The sequence below is a fragment of the Prunus persica genome, chromosome G4 (assembly GCF_000346465.2).
Source record: "Prunus persica cultivar Lovell chromosome G4, Prunus_persica_NCBIv2, whole genome shotgun sequence".
Taxonomy (NCBI): domain Eukaryota; kingdom Viridiplantae; phylum Streptophyta; class Magnoliopsida; order Rosales; family Rosaceae; genus Prunus; species Prunus persica.
The window spans coordinates 11,391,342-11,409,769 of NC_034012.1; the positions used below are offsets into that span (position 1 = coordinate 11,391,342).

Sequence of the window (18,428 nt, forward strand, 5' to 3'; positions counted from 1 at the left end):
GAGAGCTTACATTGAGAGATCCCTCAATTATCCAAACTAATTAATTTTTAGATATTCCCCTGAAATAATCTTTGCAATTATTTGAATATTCCCACCTGATAATTAAAAACTAAGTTACATATAAAGATTGTGTCTTGATTTCACAGATGAAATTTCAAGTTCGAAGTTACTTGAATGAAGTCAAATGGCTCTACCAGAAGTACACACCAACAATGGACGAATATTTGTCAATAGCGCTTGGTACATCCTAGCTACTTCATGATAGCAACCACTTCCCTTGTTGGAATGGGAGACATTGTCACAAAAGACTCCTTCCAATGTATTTTTAATGAACCTAAGATTATAAACGCTTTATTAGTACTTGGCAGATTCATGCGTGACATGAGGTCCCACAAGGTACGTCTATTCATATATTCCAATTTTAAACCTTACCAGATATCATATGTATATGTAGTTTGAGCAAAAGAGAGGACATATTCCCTTAGTTGTGGAATGCTACATGAAAGAAAATGGTGCCACATAAGAAGAAACAATGATCGAACTCAACAAACTAGTGAGTAATGCATGGACGGACATAAATGAAGAGTGGCTCAACCCCACCACTATCCCTAGGCAGCTGCTATTGCTAATACTCAATTTTGCACGTGCCAATGAAGTCATATACAAGTATGAAGATGGCTTTACTCATGCTGAGATTTGTGCTCAAGGATTCTATAGTTTTCTCTGTTTGTTGAACCCGTGGCCGTATAACACTAAAAATTGAGAAAAAAAATCCACACCAAATACATATCTTGATAAGATGAAGGGTTCCCAAAATCTAGAAGTCGTTGATGAAGTTAGAATCGTCTCTTTGAATTGCCTGAAAATCTATAAATTCTGTAGCAATACATGAAATTCAAAACACAAACAAATTAGAGAAGCCCAATAGAGAAACTGATAGAGGGAGGGAGAGAAATAGAATGACGAAGAAAGAGAAACCAACCGATTGTTGTAGTGATCTCTGGCCTTTTTGGGTATCGATTTGGGGCTAAGAGTAATTAGATGCATAAGGGTATTGATTTAGGGCTATGATGACAAATCATAAGATATCGGGTTTTGATTTCGTGCAGGAAACTGAAGCGCCTCCTCCAAATTTTGAGTTTCAACGCTTTGTCTCCCATCCTAAGAGCAGATATACGACAGCAATCAAGGAACGTCGCAAATTTAACACTTCCAAACCTATTTGCGATGTGAGATGTGACGTTACTAATTAAGGTGTCGCAATTATGTTGGTGGGAATCACCCGCATGTAAAATTACATATGTTTGCTAGTAGGGATGGCAAAAATACCCGTAGGGGCGGGTCCTCGTCGGGTCCTCGACCCTAAAGGGGGGAGATTTCGGGGCCAAATGGGTATCGGGTATGGGGATCCCCGAACTTGAAAAATCCCCGACGGGTATGGGGAGGGGATGGTATTGGCGTCCCCATCCCCGAATCCGACCCGAAAATATATATGTTTATATTTAAATAAATAAATAAATATTTATAATATTTATGTTTAACCCTAAGTTAACTTCCCTCTCCTAATTCTTCCTAATTTTCAATGGAATCTCATATTGATGTGATTTTGAATAGTTGAGTTGAACTTTATAGTTAATTTGGATGTGTTGAATGATAATTTAATATGAAACTTAATGTTAAAATGTATGATAAATATTTTTTATGCAAAAAAATCGGGGATTCGGGGCTGGTACGGGGGATAGTCCCCCGACGGGGGCGGGGACGGGGATTCCCCGAAACCTAATAAACGGGGATGGGTTCGAGGACGGGGGCAGGGATGGAGAGCGGGCATAGGGATGGTATTGTCATACCCGGCCCCTACCCGACCCATTGCCATCCCTATTTGCGAGGGTCACGTCGACCGTCGTAAATGGGCATTTTTCTTGTCGTGCTCTAATACCCCCGATGAGAAAAATTGTCTCTTTGTATTAGAATGAACCAGTGATTACAAAATGAAGTATTCTGGTATTTATACCCATGTTAATACAAAGACTGTGTGAGTAACTAAGCTGGAATGCGGCTAACTAAATGTACAGAATTAGTTACTAATCCTGAAGAGCTATAATCCGCTGCCGTCCCTAGCATTATTGTTAATAGAATGATAATGCTACAACATGATTAAAGGTAGTGGACAAAAATACTCTTTTTCCTCTCTTACTTAAAGTAATGGGAATATGATAAACAAGGATGGAGTATATGAAAATTTCACCCTATGAAAACCACAGGTGCATGCATGGTAATTAAACTCTTTTCAAATCAATCAAAATGATGTTTTCAAATCAATCATAAAAGTTTGGTAAAAAAATTAGAGTTCAAGAGAAAGAAGGCGGCATGAATTTTTGTTTTGGTTTTGTTTTGAGTGGAAGAAAGTATTTTTTTTAGGAAAAATTATATGGATGTGATATATACTGTTGTTATTTAGTTAAATCTTTCCTTTTTATTTTGGGAGCCGATTTCCCCACTCCTATTTTCTGTACTTACACTTCCTTTTGCTTTTAAATACTTTTTAATCAATTTTGTTCATTCTCTTTCATATTCTACCATTATCCTACATTAATTTCCTTTTTACTTCACTTTTATATTATTTCTTTTTCTTTATACTTAATTTTTTTTTAACTTACACTCCCTTTTCAGTATTAAAAGGGAGGAAAAAAAATTAATTTTTTACTCAATTAAAAGGAAAAAAAAAACCAAAAATGGAGTGCAGTGGTGCCACTTGCACCATGTTAAGGCCGCCCCTTTTAATCTCCTTTTCATGCATGTTTTCAGCGTGGGAGGCAAAGGCGTGTCATGACAGCATGTTTACTTTACAATATATCGATCGAATTATTGATGGGTTAATTCTCAGTTAACGTTGGATAATATTATTTTAGTAAAAAACCACTATAGTTTTTAGTTTTTGTGGATTTGGATTTTGGCCTACCACAGCAACAGCCTGCAATACCGGAGAAGCTATATAGCTAGAGTCTTTTGGTTATTTACTTACTTTGCTGTGAGAGGAGAAAGAATTTTGTGGGTTGCGAAAGGGATCGGTGGGTATGAGGATCGCAGATTGGGAGATTGGAAGAGAGAGAGGAGACGGTGGTAAGTTGGAATAGTGAGAGAACGGTGTTTATGTTGCCAAATCAAAATTACGGCTAGTCCCCTTGTTACAAAAAAAGAAAAAGAAAAAGATCTAAAACCCTTTTCTCTTCTCTCCTATCTTTCTCCCAGCTATCTTTCTCTCCTCTCCTACCTCTTCTCTCCTATCTTTCTCCCAGCTCAATTTCAAATAAGTTCATAGGTTTTCAACAAAAAAGAGAAAAAAGATCATTTATGTTTATTTAATGGCAAGTTTGACGGAATGAAGCCGTAACGTTTATATTAAAAAAAGGTCAAGGGGATTCTAGCAAAGAAAATCGCAGCAAATTAAGATCCAAATCCCTTTGTAAATCCCTCTTTATGGAGATTAATATATACATGCATAAATTCTCAAATAATTTGGTATCAAAGGGTGCCAACTTAATTGGTCTGATAGATTATATGTGGTTGAGTTAGGGACAATATCCATAATATTGGTAGTAGTAGACCGATGATATACACCGTCTCGACGTTCATATATGAGTTGAACCTAAGACATATCCTCCAATCAAATATGGCACCTTTCCTTCATATATATTGTGGTTATTTTGCACAAAATTGATGCGTACGTTAGTTTAAGAGTGTTACTATTTCCACCCACTTGTCCTATTTCCCCACCCACATTATCTTTAAAATTTTAAAAACAAATTTACCCCTTTGTAAAATGACTTCTAAGGACTTAGGGAAAAAATCTCAACACACCTTTAGCCTCCACAGCCTCCACAGCCTCCGCAGCCTTCAACGTCTTATCAATGTTCTCATGTGCTTTCAGGATAAAATTTGTATGTACTATATTCAAACAAACCCAATAAGAAAATATGAACAAAGGATTAAAATTGTGAAAGAAATTCAAAATCCCAACACTTCCTGAGAGATCGTTTAATTTCTGTAGGGATTCATGTTTAACACATGTTGGATATCTTCCAGCTGTGCCCATCTATAGTTATATAGCTAGGTTAGAGAGGGTGAGGGAGAGACAAAGACAGACGCTTTCACTATAAATAGGTAAGAACCATAGCTCTTCAACTCACACCAATCCTTGAGCAATTAAGATTATTATTCTCTACCTTCGATCTCTTCCAGATTCTAAACTAGCAATACAATGTCTGTTCCAGTTTCACTTTCATCGGATCAACCTCAAACCCCTAAGGCCACTCCTGATGATGTTAATCGACGTTGTGCTAATTTTTCTCCGAGCATGTGGGGCTATCATTTTCTGTCATATGCTTCTGTGGTAGGCTAATACTATATATACTTCGTATCTGCAACAATTATTTTGAATATGTATATATATATAGAGTCCCGTTCTCTTGGACCCCTGGGGTCCAAGGAACTTGTGGTCACCCACCGTTAGATGTAAATTCAACGGTTGACTTGAATCGGGTAATAATCATTTATGTCATATTGCATTTATATATATCATTTTGAACCATTGGATTAATATCCAACGGTGGGTGACCACAATCTCTTGGACTCCAGGGGTCCAAGAGATCGGGACTCTATATATATATATGTTTTTTATGAACAAGAGGGGAATAAATATGTATATTTTCATTACTAGAGATTCATGGTTTAAATTTGCATGCACCATGCTGAAGTTCCTATCTTTTTAATGGCCTTTCAATCTGTTTTTGTAGGAAACAAACATCAAAGCTAAGCAACGTGCCCAAGAACTGAAGGAAAAAGTGAAGATGATCATAATGGCTCCTGTTAAAAAGCCTTCACAAAAATTGGACTTGATTCATGACATCCAGCGCTTAGGTGTCTCTCACCATTTTGAAAATGAGATTGAGGAACTTCTGCAGCAGATTCACACCAGCTCCCATTGCAATCCTGAGTCTGGGGACCAAGAAACTGATAATGAGCTTTACACTGCAGCGCTCCGATTTCGATTACTCAGACAACAAGGTTATAATATTTCATGCGGTACGTAGCCCTCATGGTTTGTTTTATAATTATGGATAATTTTCTTCCTCTGATCATGGTTTGTTTTAAAAATGCCTCATCATGCAGATATATTCAATAATTTCAAGGACAGTGATGGGAAATTTAAGGAATCTCTGGTGAATGATGTAGTAGGACTTTTAAGCTTGTACGAAGCCACACATCTTAGGATCCACGGAGAGGATATACTTGATGAGGCCTTAACCTTCACCACCACTCATCTTGAATCCGCAACGCACCGTTTAAGCCCCGTACTATTGAAACAAGTCACTCATGCCCTGTACCAGCCATTCTGGAAGGGCTTGCCAAGGCTAGAAACAAGGCATTACCTGTCTCTCTATCAAGAACGCGATTCACATAACGAGACTCTCCTGAATTTCGCAAAGCTGGATTTCAATCTGCTGCAACAAGTTCATCAAAGAGAACTAAGTGAAATTTCAAGGTTAATGTATTATATATTGTCAATCAGTTTTAATCTCCTATTTACATTAGCATAATGTAATTAATTCATGCAGGTGGTGGAAGGACTTAGACTTTGTAAACAAGCTACCTTTTGCAAGAGACAGAGTAGTTGAGAGCTACTTTTGGGCTTCGGGAGTACACTTTGAGCCCCAATATTACCTTGCTAGGGGAACACTATGCAAAGTTACTGCTTTGTTAGTCATCATTGATGACATCTATGATGTGTGTGGCACACATGAGGAATTAGAGCTCTTTACTGAAGCTGTTGAAAGGTTCAAAATAGTAGTCCTTATTTTGTTAGTTAGTTTTTTGAAAAAAAAAAACCTGAGTGATTGAGGAAATTTTACAGATGACACTCCAAAAGTCATCGTACACTGGAGTGTCTATAAGAGCATCCACAGTTGGGGGTGGGGGGGGGAGGGGGGGTTGTATTTTCGGGGGTGTAAAACCACTTTTACATCTCATTTACACCTCCGGGGGGTGTAAATACGTTTTTTTGCTCCAATAGGAAACGATGTAAATCTAAGATGTATAATTTTTCCTCTCTTTTTTCAGGTGGGTCCCGCCTGCAAAAGATGTAAAAATAGATGCAAATGTGCATTTTATTTTACATCTCCATGGTGGTGATGTATGTTTACACCCCTTCACATCTCCCCATTGGAGATGATTCCGGTGACAAGGTGTATATTTAACATACACCCCTTTATACACCCTCCCATTGTGGATATGCTCTAACAGCTCCTCATAGTATATCTGAATAAGCCGTAACAAGACATGCATAGTCTTATATCATCTTATTTATATGATAAGGTGGGACATATCTGCTATGGATCATCTGCCAGAATACATGAAAGTTTGCTATCAGGCACTATTGGATGTTTACGTTGAAATTGAAGAAAATCTTGCAAATGAGGGAAACTTATATAGCATCCACTACGCAAGAGAAGCAGTGAGCCTCATGAATTAATATTTTCGTGCCTATAATATTATGCCATTACCAATTAGAGTTTTTTTATATTTAAATTTTATAATAAATATAAATATTTTATTTTTAAATATTAGTAAGTCAATCTAAATGTAATAAATATGTTCATTTTTTAATACATTTTTTTAACTAAGGGCATTTTTTGGTATTTTGAATATTTTATCATTTTCTGTCTTTCTCTTTTTATAAATAGATTATATATAAAAACTTTTTTTTTTGGTTACTGGTTTTGCATGAAATTTCAATTTGGTCACTAGGCTTAAATTTTTTTTTTTCCCAATGATGAAATTGAATTTGTGTGTAAAACTCAGTGACAAAATGTTTTTTTTCCGTTTTTTTATGTCAGCACGTTTTTTTGTGTGTGATGAAATTATAGAGAGATTAGAGATTAATTACATGGTTTGGTCTCTCAGATGAAAGTCCAAGTTAGAGCTTACCTCCGAGAAGCCAAATGGTTCCATCAGAAATACACACCAACAATGGATGAATACATGTCGGCAGCGCTTGATACATCCTACTTCACGTTGGCAACCACATCCTTTGTTGGAATGGGAGATATTGCTACCAAAGACTCCATGGATTGGGTGTTCGACGACCCTAAAATGGTAAAGGCTGCATCATTAATTGGTAGAATCATGAATGACATCAAATCCCGCCAGGTACTTTTATATATCAAAAGTACTAATTAAAATAACAGTAGTTTATTTGAATTATAGAGAACTTGAGATAGATCTCAAAACCAAAAATTCAACTAAAAGTTGGGTTTAGTTCACACATTTGTTGTTGTTGATCTAAGTCCTTTGCCTCGTACGTGTATAAGATTACTTCTTTTTTTCAATTCTAATGTAGACATTTTGTTTTTTCGTTTCTTAATTATTTGAAATGTCCCCATAACTTACCCCTTTCAAGCCTTAACCTTCATGTCTATATTCATGCAGTTTGAGCAAAAGAGAGGACATGTTGCCTCAGCTGTGGAATGCTACATGAAAGAATATGGTGCCACAGAAGAAGAAGCAAATATCGAACTACGCAAGCAAGTGAATAATGCATGGAAGGACATAAACGAAACGTATATCCAGAACACCACCATCCCCATGCCCCTGTTACTGCGAATTTTGAATCTTGCACGTGTGATTGAAGTTTTATACAAGCATGGTGATGGCTTTACTCATGCTGGAATTTTTCTCAAGGATTCTGTAGTTTCTCTGTTTGTAGAACCTGTGCCCCTGTAGGCCTAGAATTTGAGCTTGTCCTTTGTTGGAGCATAAAATTTCTGGTCCTCCAACAAGTAATCTTATGTCCTTGTTCAGAAGCCGATCACCATACTTCGCTTGCCACAAATGAGAGAGAAGGGAGTACCTGCAAGACAACACACAGATGCCCAAATCAGTGTCTAGAAATATCATAGTAGAATCAGAATATCCCTTACCCAAGTCCTGTAGTAAAATAAGGAGCCAGTCTTCCATGATTGGAACCATTATTTGAATTAATTAGTTTGGTGTTTCTGTTTGTTCTTGATTCTATGAATGAAATAAAATGTGTTTAACTTTTTAGCATATACAATCCAATTGCAGTTGCAGGGACTTGTAGGGGAAGTTCCATTGTAAGCCAATTCAATCCAATTTTACATCATAGTCCAATCCAATCGCAGTTACCAAATTAGTTAGTAGAGTGAGAATCTGGTTGTATTTATCTATATATATAAAGCAAAAGGCAGAGAATGGTGAAACATTCAAAATACCAGAAAATGCCCTTGGTTAATGCAAACATTAAGAATTAAAATTATTAATTAAATGAGGATAATATGGTAAATTCATAATTTTTCATATTAAAAAAATTAAAATTAAAAGAAAATTCAGATAATGGATCTGTTGTAAATCAGTTGCGAAGCTTCTCCCCTATGAAGCTTCCTCTTGTATTGTATTGGTATGGTGGAGCCCACATGTTGGAAAGTTATTCACCCTTTGTTTGTAATAGATATATACAGATGAATGAGAGAAACGATAGATGGAGAAAATCAGTTTTCTCTTTAGTTCACAACACGTTATCAGCACGAAGCTTCGCCTTCAGCTGAGTGTCTGAGAGCAAGAAAAAGTCCTGTAACATAATCCCACCTTTGCTCCCAGAGCCATCTCTTCCTCCCTCCATTAGAATTTAGACCGGGACTAAGAGTTGGCTGGCCAGAGCAGACTTAGAGTCGGCAGAGACAAAGTTGCTTGAATTGGAACTTTCATCTTCCACAGTTTCCATCTTCCTCAACTCCTTTTCCTCTTCTCTCTTCTTTCATCTTATCAGAAATGGAGCTCTGCACAAAGGCTTTGAAATCAAGTTTACGCAGAGAACTGACCTTGAAGTCGAACCAGCAAGCTTTGATTGATGAGTTTTGGTGCGCCACTGGAATTTCTGGTGAACCCGACCAGGTTTGATTGATGATTGATGTGTTTGTATTCAAATTACAAACAAGAACACTATGCCAAACGTAGCTGTTCTATTGTCTCTGCCTCTTCTAGTTGACTTTGAAACTGTCTGCCTCCCAAATTGCACATGCTAAAAACCTTTCTATGTAAAAGGCAAAACAATTCAGCATTTCATGGCCCCTCCACAAATGATTTCATATTTAGATATTCTTCAACCTGCCTCAGGTATAGGTTTCACTTTGCTTTCTGTCAGTGAGTGTGATTACCGCGGCAGCTTGACAAATTTTTTACAACTCAAATGATCCAGCTGACCTATAATTCAGAACTCAACTATCACTTGGTCGAAGAACTAGGATCCGACCAAAACTTGTCGGATCTGGACCGGAAAAGGCTCGAGTAGAGCCAGAACTTGGCCTTGGTTTTCCTACACGACCCTTCAATGGTGGTGCCGGTGTTGCTGTTGTAATTGTTTTTGCTGAAGTTTTCAGTGCTTGTGGAGTTCAGGTTTTATTCATCTCAGGAGTACATGGTTTTGAATGGCTCGGTCGTTGAAGGTTTTATTCCTCGGCTCGGTAGCATTTACAGGGAGATCTGCTATTAGAGGTTGTGCTACCTTCAAGAGCAGTCATGAATTTGACAGCTGACAGGACAGAACCCAGATGCAAGCGGCCTGCTCAGCACCCTCCAACAACAGCAGCAGCGGATGGGCAATGTTCCGCTGACTCTCAGAATGAGGTCACTGCCATGGTTGAGTCCATTTTCAGGCACTGTCACTTTCTTTATTCTCGGTACTCAACAGAAGGAATATCACGCGGCATTGATGAGCAGCACCACCGAAAAAGAACAGCACATGTTGTCGAGTGCTGCACATGTGAAAACCCACCGAAACATTAAAATAAAATAAAATAAATAAATAAATAAATAAAAAAGAAAAAAAAAAAAGGGATCACTCAGCAAGGGCATAAGCTAAAGAATAAGCGATAAGATCTCTGCTCCCTGACCTCCCCTATTATTTCCTATTATATTTATCTGCTTTTTCTTTTACTAACCATTAACAAAAATGGACCCTCGGTAATACTAAACATATTATCAGTGGGAAACCGTTACTAATCCTAACACTTTACTTTATGAAATTTACTTTATGAATTTACTTTACTGCACATTTATTTTATTTACTGTATGGTGTAGGATTATTACCCATACGACAGTATTTATTTAAAAGGGTGGTGCGGGTTTATCGCCCACGCCTTTAATTTTATGTATGGTGCAGAATTAGTGCCCATACAAACACGTTATCAGCACGAAATATTCTGCAGAATATTTGTCTCGACTTAAGGATCGAGCATTGTGCCAACGAGATTCTTGCTTATACTAAGAAAGTATTGAAGCATTTTTATGAGGATTATCCGTTGGTCCTTAAATGTTTTTCCTGAAGTATACTAGACCAGATAGAGCTCAGCACCACACTGTACTCTTTTTCCTTCATCCAGGTTTTTATCCCATTGGGTTTTTCCTGGTAAGGTTTTAACGAGGCAGTGTCGCTCAAGGGTTTAGGGTATACTATGAAAATTTTTATGGTCGCTTACTGGACAAAAGCTAGTCCTAAATTTTTCAGGGGGAGATATTCATCAGGGGGAGCATGGTTTTAATAAAGACCTCCATACACTGTACTCTTTTTCCTTCGTCCAGGTTTTTATCCCACTGGGTTTTTCCTGGTAGGGTTTTAACGAGGCAGTGTCACTCAAGATTGACTCACAGAAGCAGTGTCAACTACGATATTCAGAAAGGTGATCAACAGTATGACTTAAAGATATTTTACCAAGCATCAGGGGGAGCGTGCTATCAATCAAGATCTTCAAACACTGTACTCTTTTTCCTTCGTCCAGGTTTTTATCCCACTGGGTTTTTCCTGGCAAGGTTTTAACGAGGCAGTGTCGCACGCGCACAGAATTTTATGTTACACATGATTATGTACTCTTTTTTCCTTTGACCAGTTTTTGTCCTACTGGGTTTTTACTGGCAAGGTTTTTAACGAGGCATATTCCATATCATTTGTGGTCTCTAAGGAGGAGTGTTGTAAATCAGTTGCGAAGCTTCCCCCCTATGAAGCTTCCTCTTGTATTGTATTGGTATGGTGGAGCCCACATGTTGGAAAGTTATTCACCCTTTGTTTGTAATAGATATATACAGATGAATGAGAGAAACGATAGATGGAGAAAATCTATGAAGCTTCGCAACTGATTTACAACAGGATCCTATTTTTATGGAACACAACTATCCATTATCTTTTTTAATTCTAAAATAAATTTAAATTTTTTTTAAAAAAGCCTCTCATAGGCGCAGAAGCGCGTGCAGAGAGGCTAGTATTATTAAGAGGTAAGTAGCGTAGTTGATACACAGTTCTTTACATGGGCCTGGATCCACTGCAAATCTTCTCTTTGAGAATAAACTTGGTCATAGAGTTTACCAATTGCCTCATGTTCCATACCTATACAACTTATGAAGGTATGGTAGAAATACCCATTTTCTCTTTCGTGGTCATAGACTCATAGGCTCTATCTAACCATCAAGCTTCACCATTGACAAAACGACGTAGAAATAAATATTATTGAACACAATTATTCCTTTGCTTAGTAAAATAAGGCACATGTATATAGTATAATACATGGGAGAGGGGTGAGGGGTTGGAGAGTTGGGTGCTGCGGGATGGTGTTATAGGGAGAGGTGGTTGTGTGCCACGTCAACAATTTAATAGGCTTTTTAATGGAATTGAACAACATGGACCAACTTGAAGTACGAATTTGGAGGACTATTCTTGATTAAAAAAGCCTCAAGGACGAAAGATAGTTCGTGAATATAATGGATGTTTTGTGATAAAAACCTAGCATAATAAGTACATAAGAGAGGTCACAAGGTCTCAAGGATCATGCATTCAAAAAAAAACTCGAATTCTAAATCATTTAACCACTAATTTAATAATTATCATTTTAATATTTTCTTTAAAAAGAAAAAAGGTCGTACATGAAATGAAAAGAAAATAAGTCAAAGAACAAAAAAGGCCATTATTTCTGATTGTAGTAGTAGCTTTACTGGTTTTTTTTTTGTTTTTTGTTTTTTAATTTTTTTATAAACCTTTCGCTCTCAAAGGTTAATCTTGCCATTATCACCTATTTCTTAAAAAGTGAGTACCGGGCCTGGGGTAGAGCTCCATTTTGAGGACTTTTTTAACTTGTCCGAAAGTTTTGTGACCACTACTACAAAAAGTGAAAAAGACGACCAGAAAACAACGACGGTCTCAGTGAAAACCGTCGTGGTTTATAAAAAGACGACGGTTCTAAAAACACCGTCGTGTAATACAACCTTAGACAACTAAAAAATGGAGTTTCAAATGGCTGTTCAAAAACAACGACGTACATAATTAAACAACCGACGTCTATTTGAAACAGATTTCCGCAGTGTAAAATCAATGCCAACAAAGAACGGCAGAAGTTATGAATCGACCGACGTAGAAAGTAAAGACGACGATTTCAATAAAAACTGCCGTTTTTACTCATAAAATAAGACGACGAGGTTTTCGTATAAGACGCCGTATAATTACAAACAAATCCACGGCTTTAAAATACAAAATATCGCCGTATTAAATTAATTTACAACGACGGAAAATATAAATATATCGACGTCATTCTCGTATAGTTCTACTACGTTATCTTTAAATCGTACAATAAAATTTATCGTCGTATTTATTCATTTTATACGTCGTACCTTTAATTTTAACGGTCGTCTTAATAAGAATTTTTGTTAACAATTTTTTTCTTTGATTTTCTTATCCTACGTCGGTAGATCTACTTAATGACAAGAATTGAAATAACCACGACGGTTTATATAGAACACCGCCGACATAATCAGTTTTGCTGAGATCCCAAGGGTTACGAAATCTTACCAGATGGAACTCTGTTCCACATCATAATCTTAACAGATGACACAGATTTGCAAATATTGCGTCGTGTTAGTTTACAAATTCTAGAACATTAATTTCCCTCATTTTAAATTTCCTCGGGAAAGAAAAATCTATTTATCACGCTTTGGAATTGAAAACTAAAACTGAAAGAATACGGGAAAAAAAACTCCATTTATAATTTAAAATTAAAATCCACGTCGGTTGTAGTACACTTAACGACGTTTAACAAAATAATCTACGTCGGTAATTATAAATCTACCGCCATCGTAACTTAATATAGACGACGAGAAAAGACGACGGTAGAACAGAAAACCGCCGTTGTTTCAGTTTCTTTAACATATCTTTCTGCAGGACTTGTGTAGTTCAAAGCATTGACAATGTCTTCATCATATCTCCCAGAAACTACTGATTCAATTGCTCATGCTTTAGAGGCCATCTGAAGCCATTTCTATTCTTTATCGCATTCTTGAAACCCATCTTCTTCTTCTGAAGCTCTACGGATAAAGGAAGAGGCTATCACAATAAATCCGACGGATCTTCTTAGGCAAGAAAATCAAGCAGAGGATCAGGCACATCTGATCTTCAGATTTCCCTGAGAAGCGAACTTTCCTTCGACAGCGAGTGGAGGCCAGGCTTGCATCTCTTTTGATGGAAAGCAAGGAGTATTCAGAAGCACTAAGTGTCCTATCAGGCTTGATCAAGGAAGTGAGAAGGCTAGTTGACAAGCTTCTTCTTGTGGACATATATTTGATGCGAGTAAGCTCAATTTCTCTTTGAGAAAACATCCAAATTATTATCTTTGAGACATGAGAGACTGAGAGAGGAAGAACTTGGAACCTTAAATGTAAACCGAAAATGAATGAAAGCGACAAATTTATAGAATAAATTTTTAAAACCAACGGCGGTCCTTACAAAAAAATCGCCGTTTAAATTGTAAAATCAACGTCGGTATGATCGACGTATATTACAGAAATCCACGTCGGTAAATTAATAAAAACGACGTGTTAAATAATATACCATGACGCGAGTTATTACTTATGTACTTTAATTTTTGAGTTTACTACGACGGTACCTACAAACTACTGTCGTATTTATTTACCACGTCCGAAGTTAAATGTACCGTCGTATTTTGTAATTTATACGTCGTAGTTATATGTAACCGCCATATTATTTTTTTGAAATGGTTTTATATGTAAGCAACTTTTCGTCTACTTGACTTACACATTTGTTGTTTTTATATTCTTATTTTATTTAAATCTGTCATCCAAAAAAGAAACTTTACATATTGCAGAATATTAATTTCCTTCGTTTTAAATTTCCTCCGGAAAAAAAACTCTATTTATAACGCACTGTAATTGAAAAATAAACTGAAAGGTCACGGGAAAAAAAATTCTATTCATAATTTAAAAATTAAAATCCACGTCGGTTATATTAAACCTAACGACGTTAAATGAAATGATTCCACGTCGAATGAAAAATATTGCGTCGTTTTAGTTAAAAACGACGTAGTTAAATGTAACCGCCGTATTATTTTTTTGAAATGGTTTTATATGTAAGCAACTTTTCGACTTACACATGCACTGTTTCCAAACCCGATTAAAAATTTCAATCTCCCAGAGAAACCTTTTCGTCTTTTTTCCTTGTCAGAGCATTGTCAGAGTTTCTCATCGTCTTCCTCTCGTCTTCTTCGTCGTCTCTGAACTTAAACATCGATCATCTTCCTCTTGCTTTCATTGCACGCAAAAGGTAAGCTTTCATTTTCACTATTTTGGTTACTGTTTTGCATGCTCATACGTTTTTTGTTTGAAAAATCTTTTTACCTTTTTTCTGGCCAAAATCATTTTACTTCTTTCCAAGTTTGATAAAATATACAGACAAAGAGAGAAAGTTTCCAACTTTGAAGACAACTACATCAACTAAATAAGACGACGGTAGACCACGACGGTTCGTCAGTTGTTCTAGCGTCGTCTGAAAATTGACAAAGTTGTTTTTAAAATAATAGTCTTTTTTTATATGCTTGTTTAATTGCAGGTTTGATTTCGCTGAACAATGGTTTTTGTTTTTCCCTTATTTGATAAAATATAAAGAAAAAGAAACTAGGGTTGGTATCTAATATAGACGACAAAATATCTTATTGTTTTACGTCGTGTGAATGTTAATACCACGACGGTGTATTACTATTGACGTCGTATGAACATAAATACCACGACGTTATATAATTAATAGTTTACCACGACGGTGTATTACTATTGACGTCGTGTGAACATATATACCACGACGTTATATAAATAATGGTTTTAAACATTTATTACGTCTGAGATTATTTCATTGCGTCGTCTAAAATCATATCATACGTCGTATTTTTTTAATACCGTCGTTTGTGTTCTTAATGTTTTCCTGAAATATTTTCACTTGCAGTTTTGTCTGTTAAAATGGTTTCTCAACAACAAACTAAGGATTCTGGCTCCAAGAAGCTTGGAGTGGTAGCTCCCCAAGACAAGTCTTCGAAGGAGATGAAGTCTTCGAAGAAGATGAAGTTTGCTTCATCATCTGCTGAGACAGAACCAACCAGCCAGACAACAATCTCTGATGATTCAAAGACTGGTCGAGGTATGAGCACAATGCCTCGTGTTGTGAAGAGAAAGCTTCAGAAACTGAGGCCAATTGTTGAGTACAATAAAAGGGGGAAAGGTGTTGGCCAAGCACATATTGAGATGCAGTCGTATATTGGTGTCTTGGCACGCTCCAGGATCCCACTTGTGGACAAGAAATGGTCCCAAATCCCAAAGGATATAAAGGAGCAGATTTGGGAAGCAGTTGACATGGCTTTTGTCGTAGGCCAAGGGGGCAAGACCTCTGTTTTATCTTCTGCTGCCAAAAAATGGAAGGATTTCAAGTCTACACTAACGAGGCATTATATCCTTCCATACACCAATGACAGGGAGAAATTAAGCCAACCCCCTGAAACATATAAATTCATAGAGAAAGCACAATGGGATGCCTTTGTAGCTTCAAGGCTATCCAAAGATTTTCAGTCTGTGCATTCTCAACATTCACAGATTAGGGAAAAACTCGAGTACAATCATCGATTGTCTCGAAAAGGATATGCTGGATTGGAGGATCAATTGGAGGAAACCATGCCTGGGGTAGAAATTGATCGATCTACCTTATGGAAGAGAGCTAGACAGGACAAACATGGTAACATCCCTGATCCAAAGGTGGCAGAGAAGGCAAAATTAATTGTAAGCCTACTCACTCTGTTTTAAATTTTTATTAAACTGTGAATTATTCTTATTACGTCGTATGTTATATTTTTCGTCGTGTGAATGATATTACCACGTCGAAAAGTTTTTAAAAACGTCGTTAAAGGTCTAAATAGGAATCACTACTATGTTTTCTGTAATTATAGCATAAGACGTCGGTGGTTCATTTTCGCGTCGTGTGAAGGATATTACCACGTCGAAAATTTTTTAAAAACGTCGTTAACGGTCTAAATAGGAATCACTACTCTGTTATCTTTAATTATAGCATAAGACGTCGGTTGTTTATTCATTTCGTCGTTTTAAATATATAACCACGTCGGTATAACTACCGTCGTGATAAGTTATAATAACGTCGGTTTATACGTTATTGCGTCGTGTGAAATTATATAATACGTCGTTTGTACATAAATAACCGTCGTGTGTTTTTTTGTTTATCTTTGTTTTAGGATGAATTGCAGAAACAAGTCTCGGAAGGCAAAGTCAGAGTAGATGGCAGCAATGATGTGCTGACCATGGCTTTGGGCCCCGAGCATCCAGGCAGGGTGAGGGGAGTTGGTGCTGGTGTTTCCCCAAGGCAATATTTCAATTTGCCCAAACCACAGAGGGTGAGCTTTGACGACCGTTTGAAGGAGAGTTTAAGAGTTCTCCTTCAAGAAGAGACTAAAAAGATGGAGGCTAAGGCAAGGGAAGAGGCCTTAAGGATGGAGGCTAGGACAAAACAATTGGTAGAGGCTGAGAGGGAGCATTTCCTGAGTCAGCTTTCCCAATTAATTCCCAATTTTGATCCAAGCATGCTTAAACCAAGAATTAGCCAAAGCCCCAAAAATCCAATGTCTGACAAAGCTAGCTGCTCTGGAGGTGATGTGAGATCCCTACATTTGGAGGATGATACTGCCAAAATGGGGAAACATCAGCCAGATGAAGAGAAGGAAGAAGAAAAGAGAGATGAAGAGAAGGAAGAAGAAAAAAGATATGAAGAGAAGGAAGAAGAAAAAAGAGATGAAGAGAAGGAAGAAGAAAAGGAGAAAGAAGATGAAGAAAAGCATGACGACAAGGTATGTTAACATAACTTTTTTATTTGTTTTTCAAAATTTCAGACGTCGATATTTTTATTTAATCCGTCGTTTGTTTACAACTTAGACGGCGGAATTTTTTTAAGACGTAATAAAATATTTAAACGACGGTTTTTTCACCGTCGTTTAAATGGTTTCAGACGACTCTTTATTCATAAAACCGTCGTCTTTATTAAATTACCACGACAATTTTTTCACCGTCGTTTAAATACTTTTAAAACGACGTTTTATTCCTTAAACCGTCGTCTTTATTGAATTACCACGTCATTTTTTTTATTTCTTTAAACAGGTTATTGAAGTTGGTGCTTATTCAAAAATGGAGGCGCCATCTTCTTTAAAAACCCTTTGTCGTTTTGTGGAAACGACACTCCTGCCTGAGGATAAGACACTCCAATTTACAATTGATAAGGAGGTGTTTGGTGGTGAGCGCGATACCTTCCTCCTGCCTGAAGATATTACACAATTTGCAGGCATGGAAGAAATTGGAGCTACTGTATTGGCTGTATATATGAGGTTTGTACTTCTAAAATAATAACTCGTTGGTTTATATATTGCGTCGTCTTAACTAACTAACCACGTCGTCTTAACTAACAACCGTCGTGATAAATATATTATAACGTCCTCATCTATTTCAGTACGTCGTTTGAAATATTATAATACGTCGTTTTTTTTATACATAACCGTCGTGTTTTGTGTGCTGACTTGTTTATATTATTTTATTTGTTTAGGTACTTACACGATGTTTTGAAAAAAGCCAATATGTGCAGTATGGTTGGCTTTATCGACCCTGCTACAGTTAGTGCCAACTCTGGCACAATAACTGCAAGATCACGACTTGTAGCAGCTCGACTTCAGAAGACAGACGGTGAACAGATTTTCATGATGCCTTACAATCCAGGGTTAGTCTCCTTAGGATTTTGTTTTTAAGATTTTCAATAAATGACAGCTTATAAACTAACCACGTCGGTGTTTTATTTTATTTAGTCGTTTGAAACTACTAACCACGTCGGTATTTATTTATCATCGTGATAAATATATAATGTCGTCGTTAGCTACTTTACTTCGTCGTGTGAAATACTATAATACGTCGGTTTTTGTAATAACCCGTCGTTTTTATATTAATTTTGTGCAGCCGTCATTGGATTTTGCTGATTGTAAGAGCAAAGA

General features: G+C 36.9%; 1 protein-coding gene and 1 pseudogene across 1 annotated transcript; both read left to right on the plus strand.

Annotated features, from left to right (window-relative positions):
• LOC109948613 ((-)-germacrene D synthase-like) lies at window positions 4,262-8,045 on the plus strand. The gene is made up of 7 exons (XM_020562276.1): window positions 4,262-4,393; window positions 4,797-5,085; window positions 5,173-5,545; window positions 5,619-5,837; window positions 6,376-6,514; window positions 6,964-7,209; window positions 7,489-8,045. Exons 1-7 carry the CDS (start codon window positions 4,262-4,264, stop codon window positions 7,780-7,782), a joined length of 1,692 nt encoding a protein of 563 aa, XP_020417865.1. The 3' UTR covers window positions 7,783-8,045.
• Window positions 8,848-18,428, plus strand: part of LOC109948614 — a 19,129-nt pseudogene continuing 9,548 nt past the window's right edge.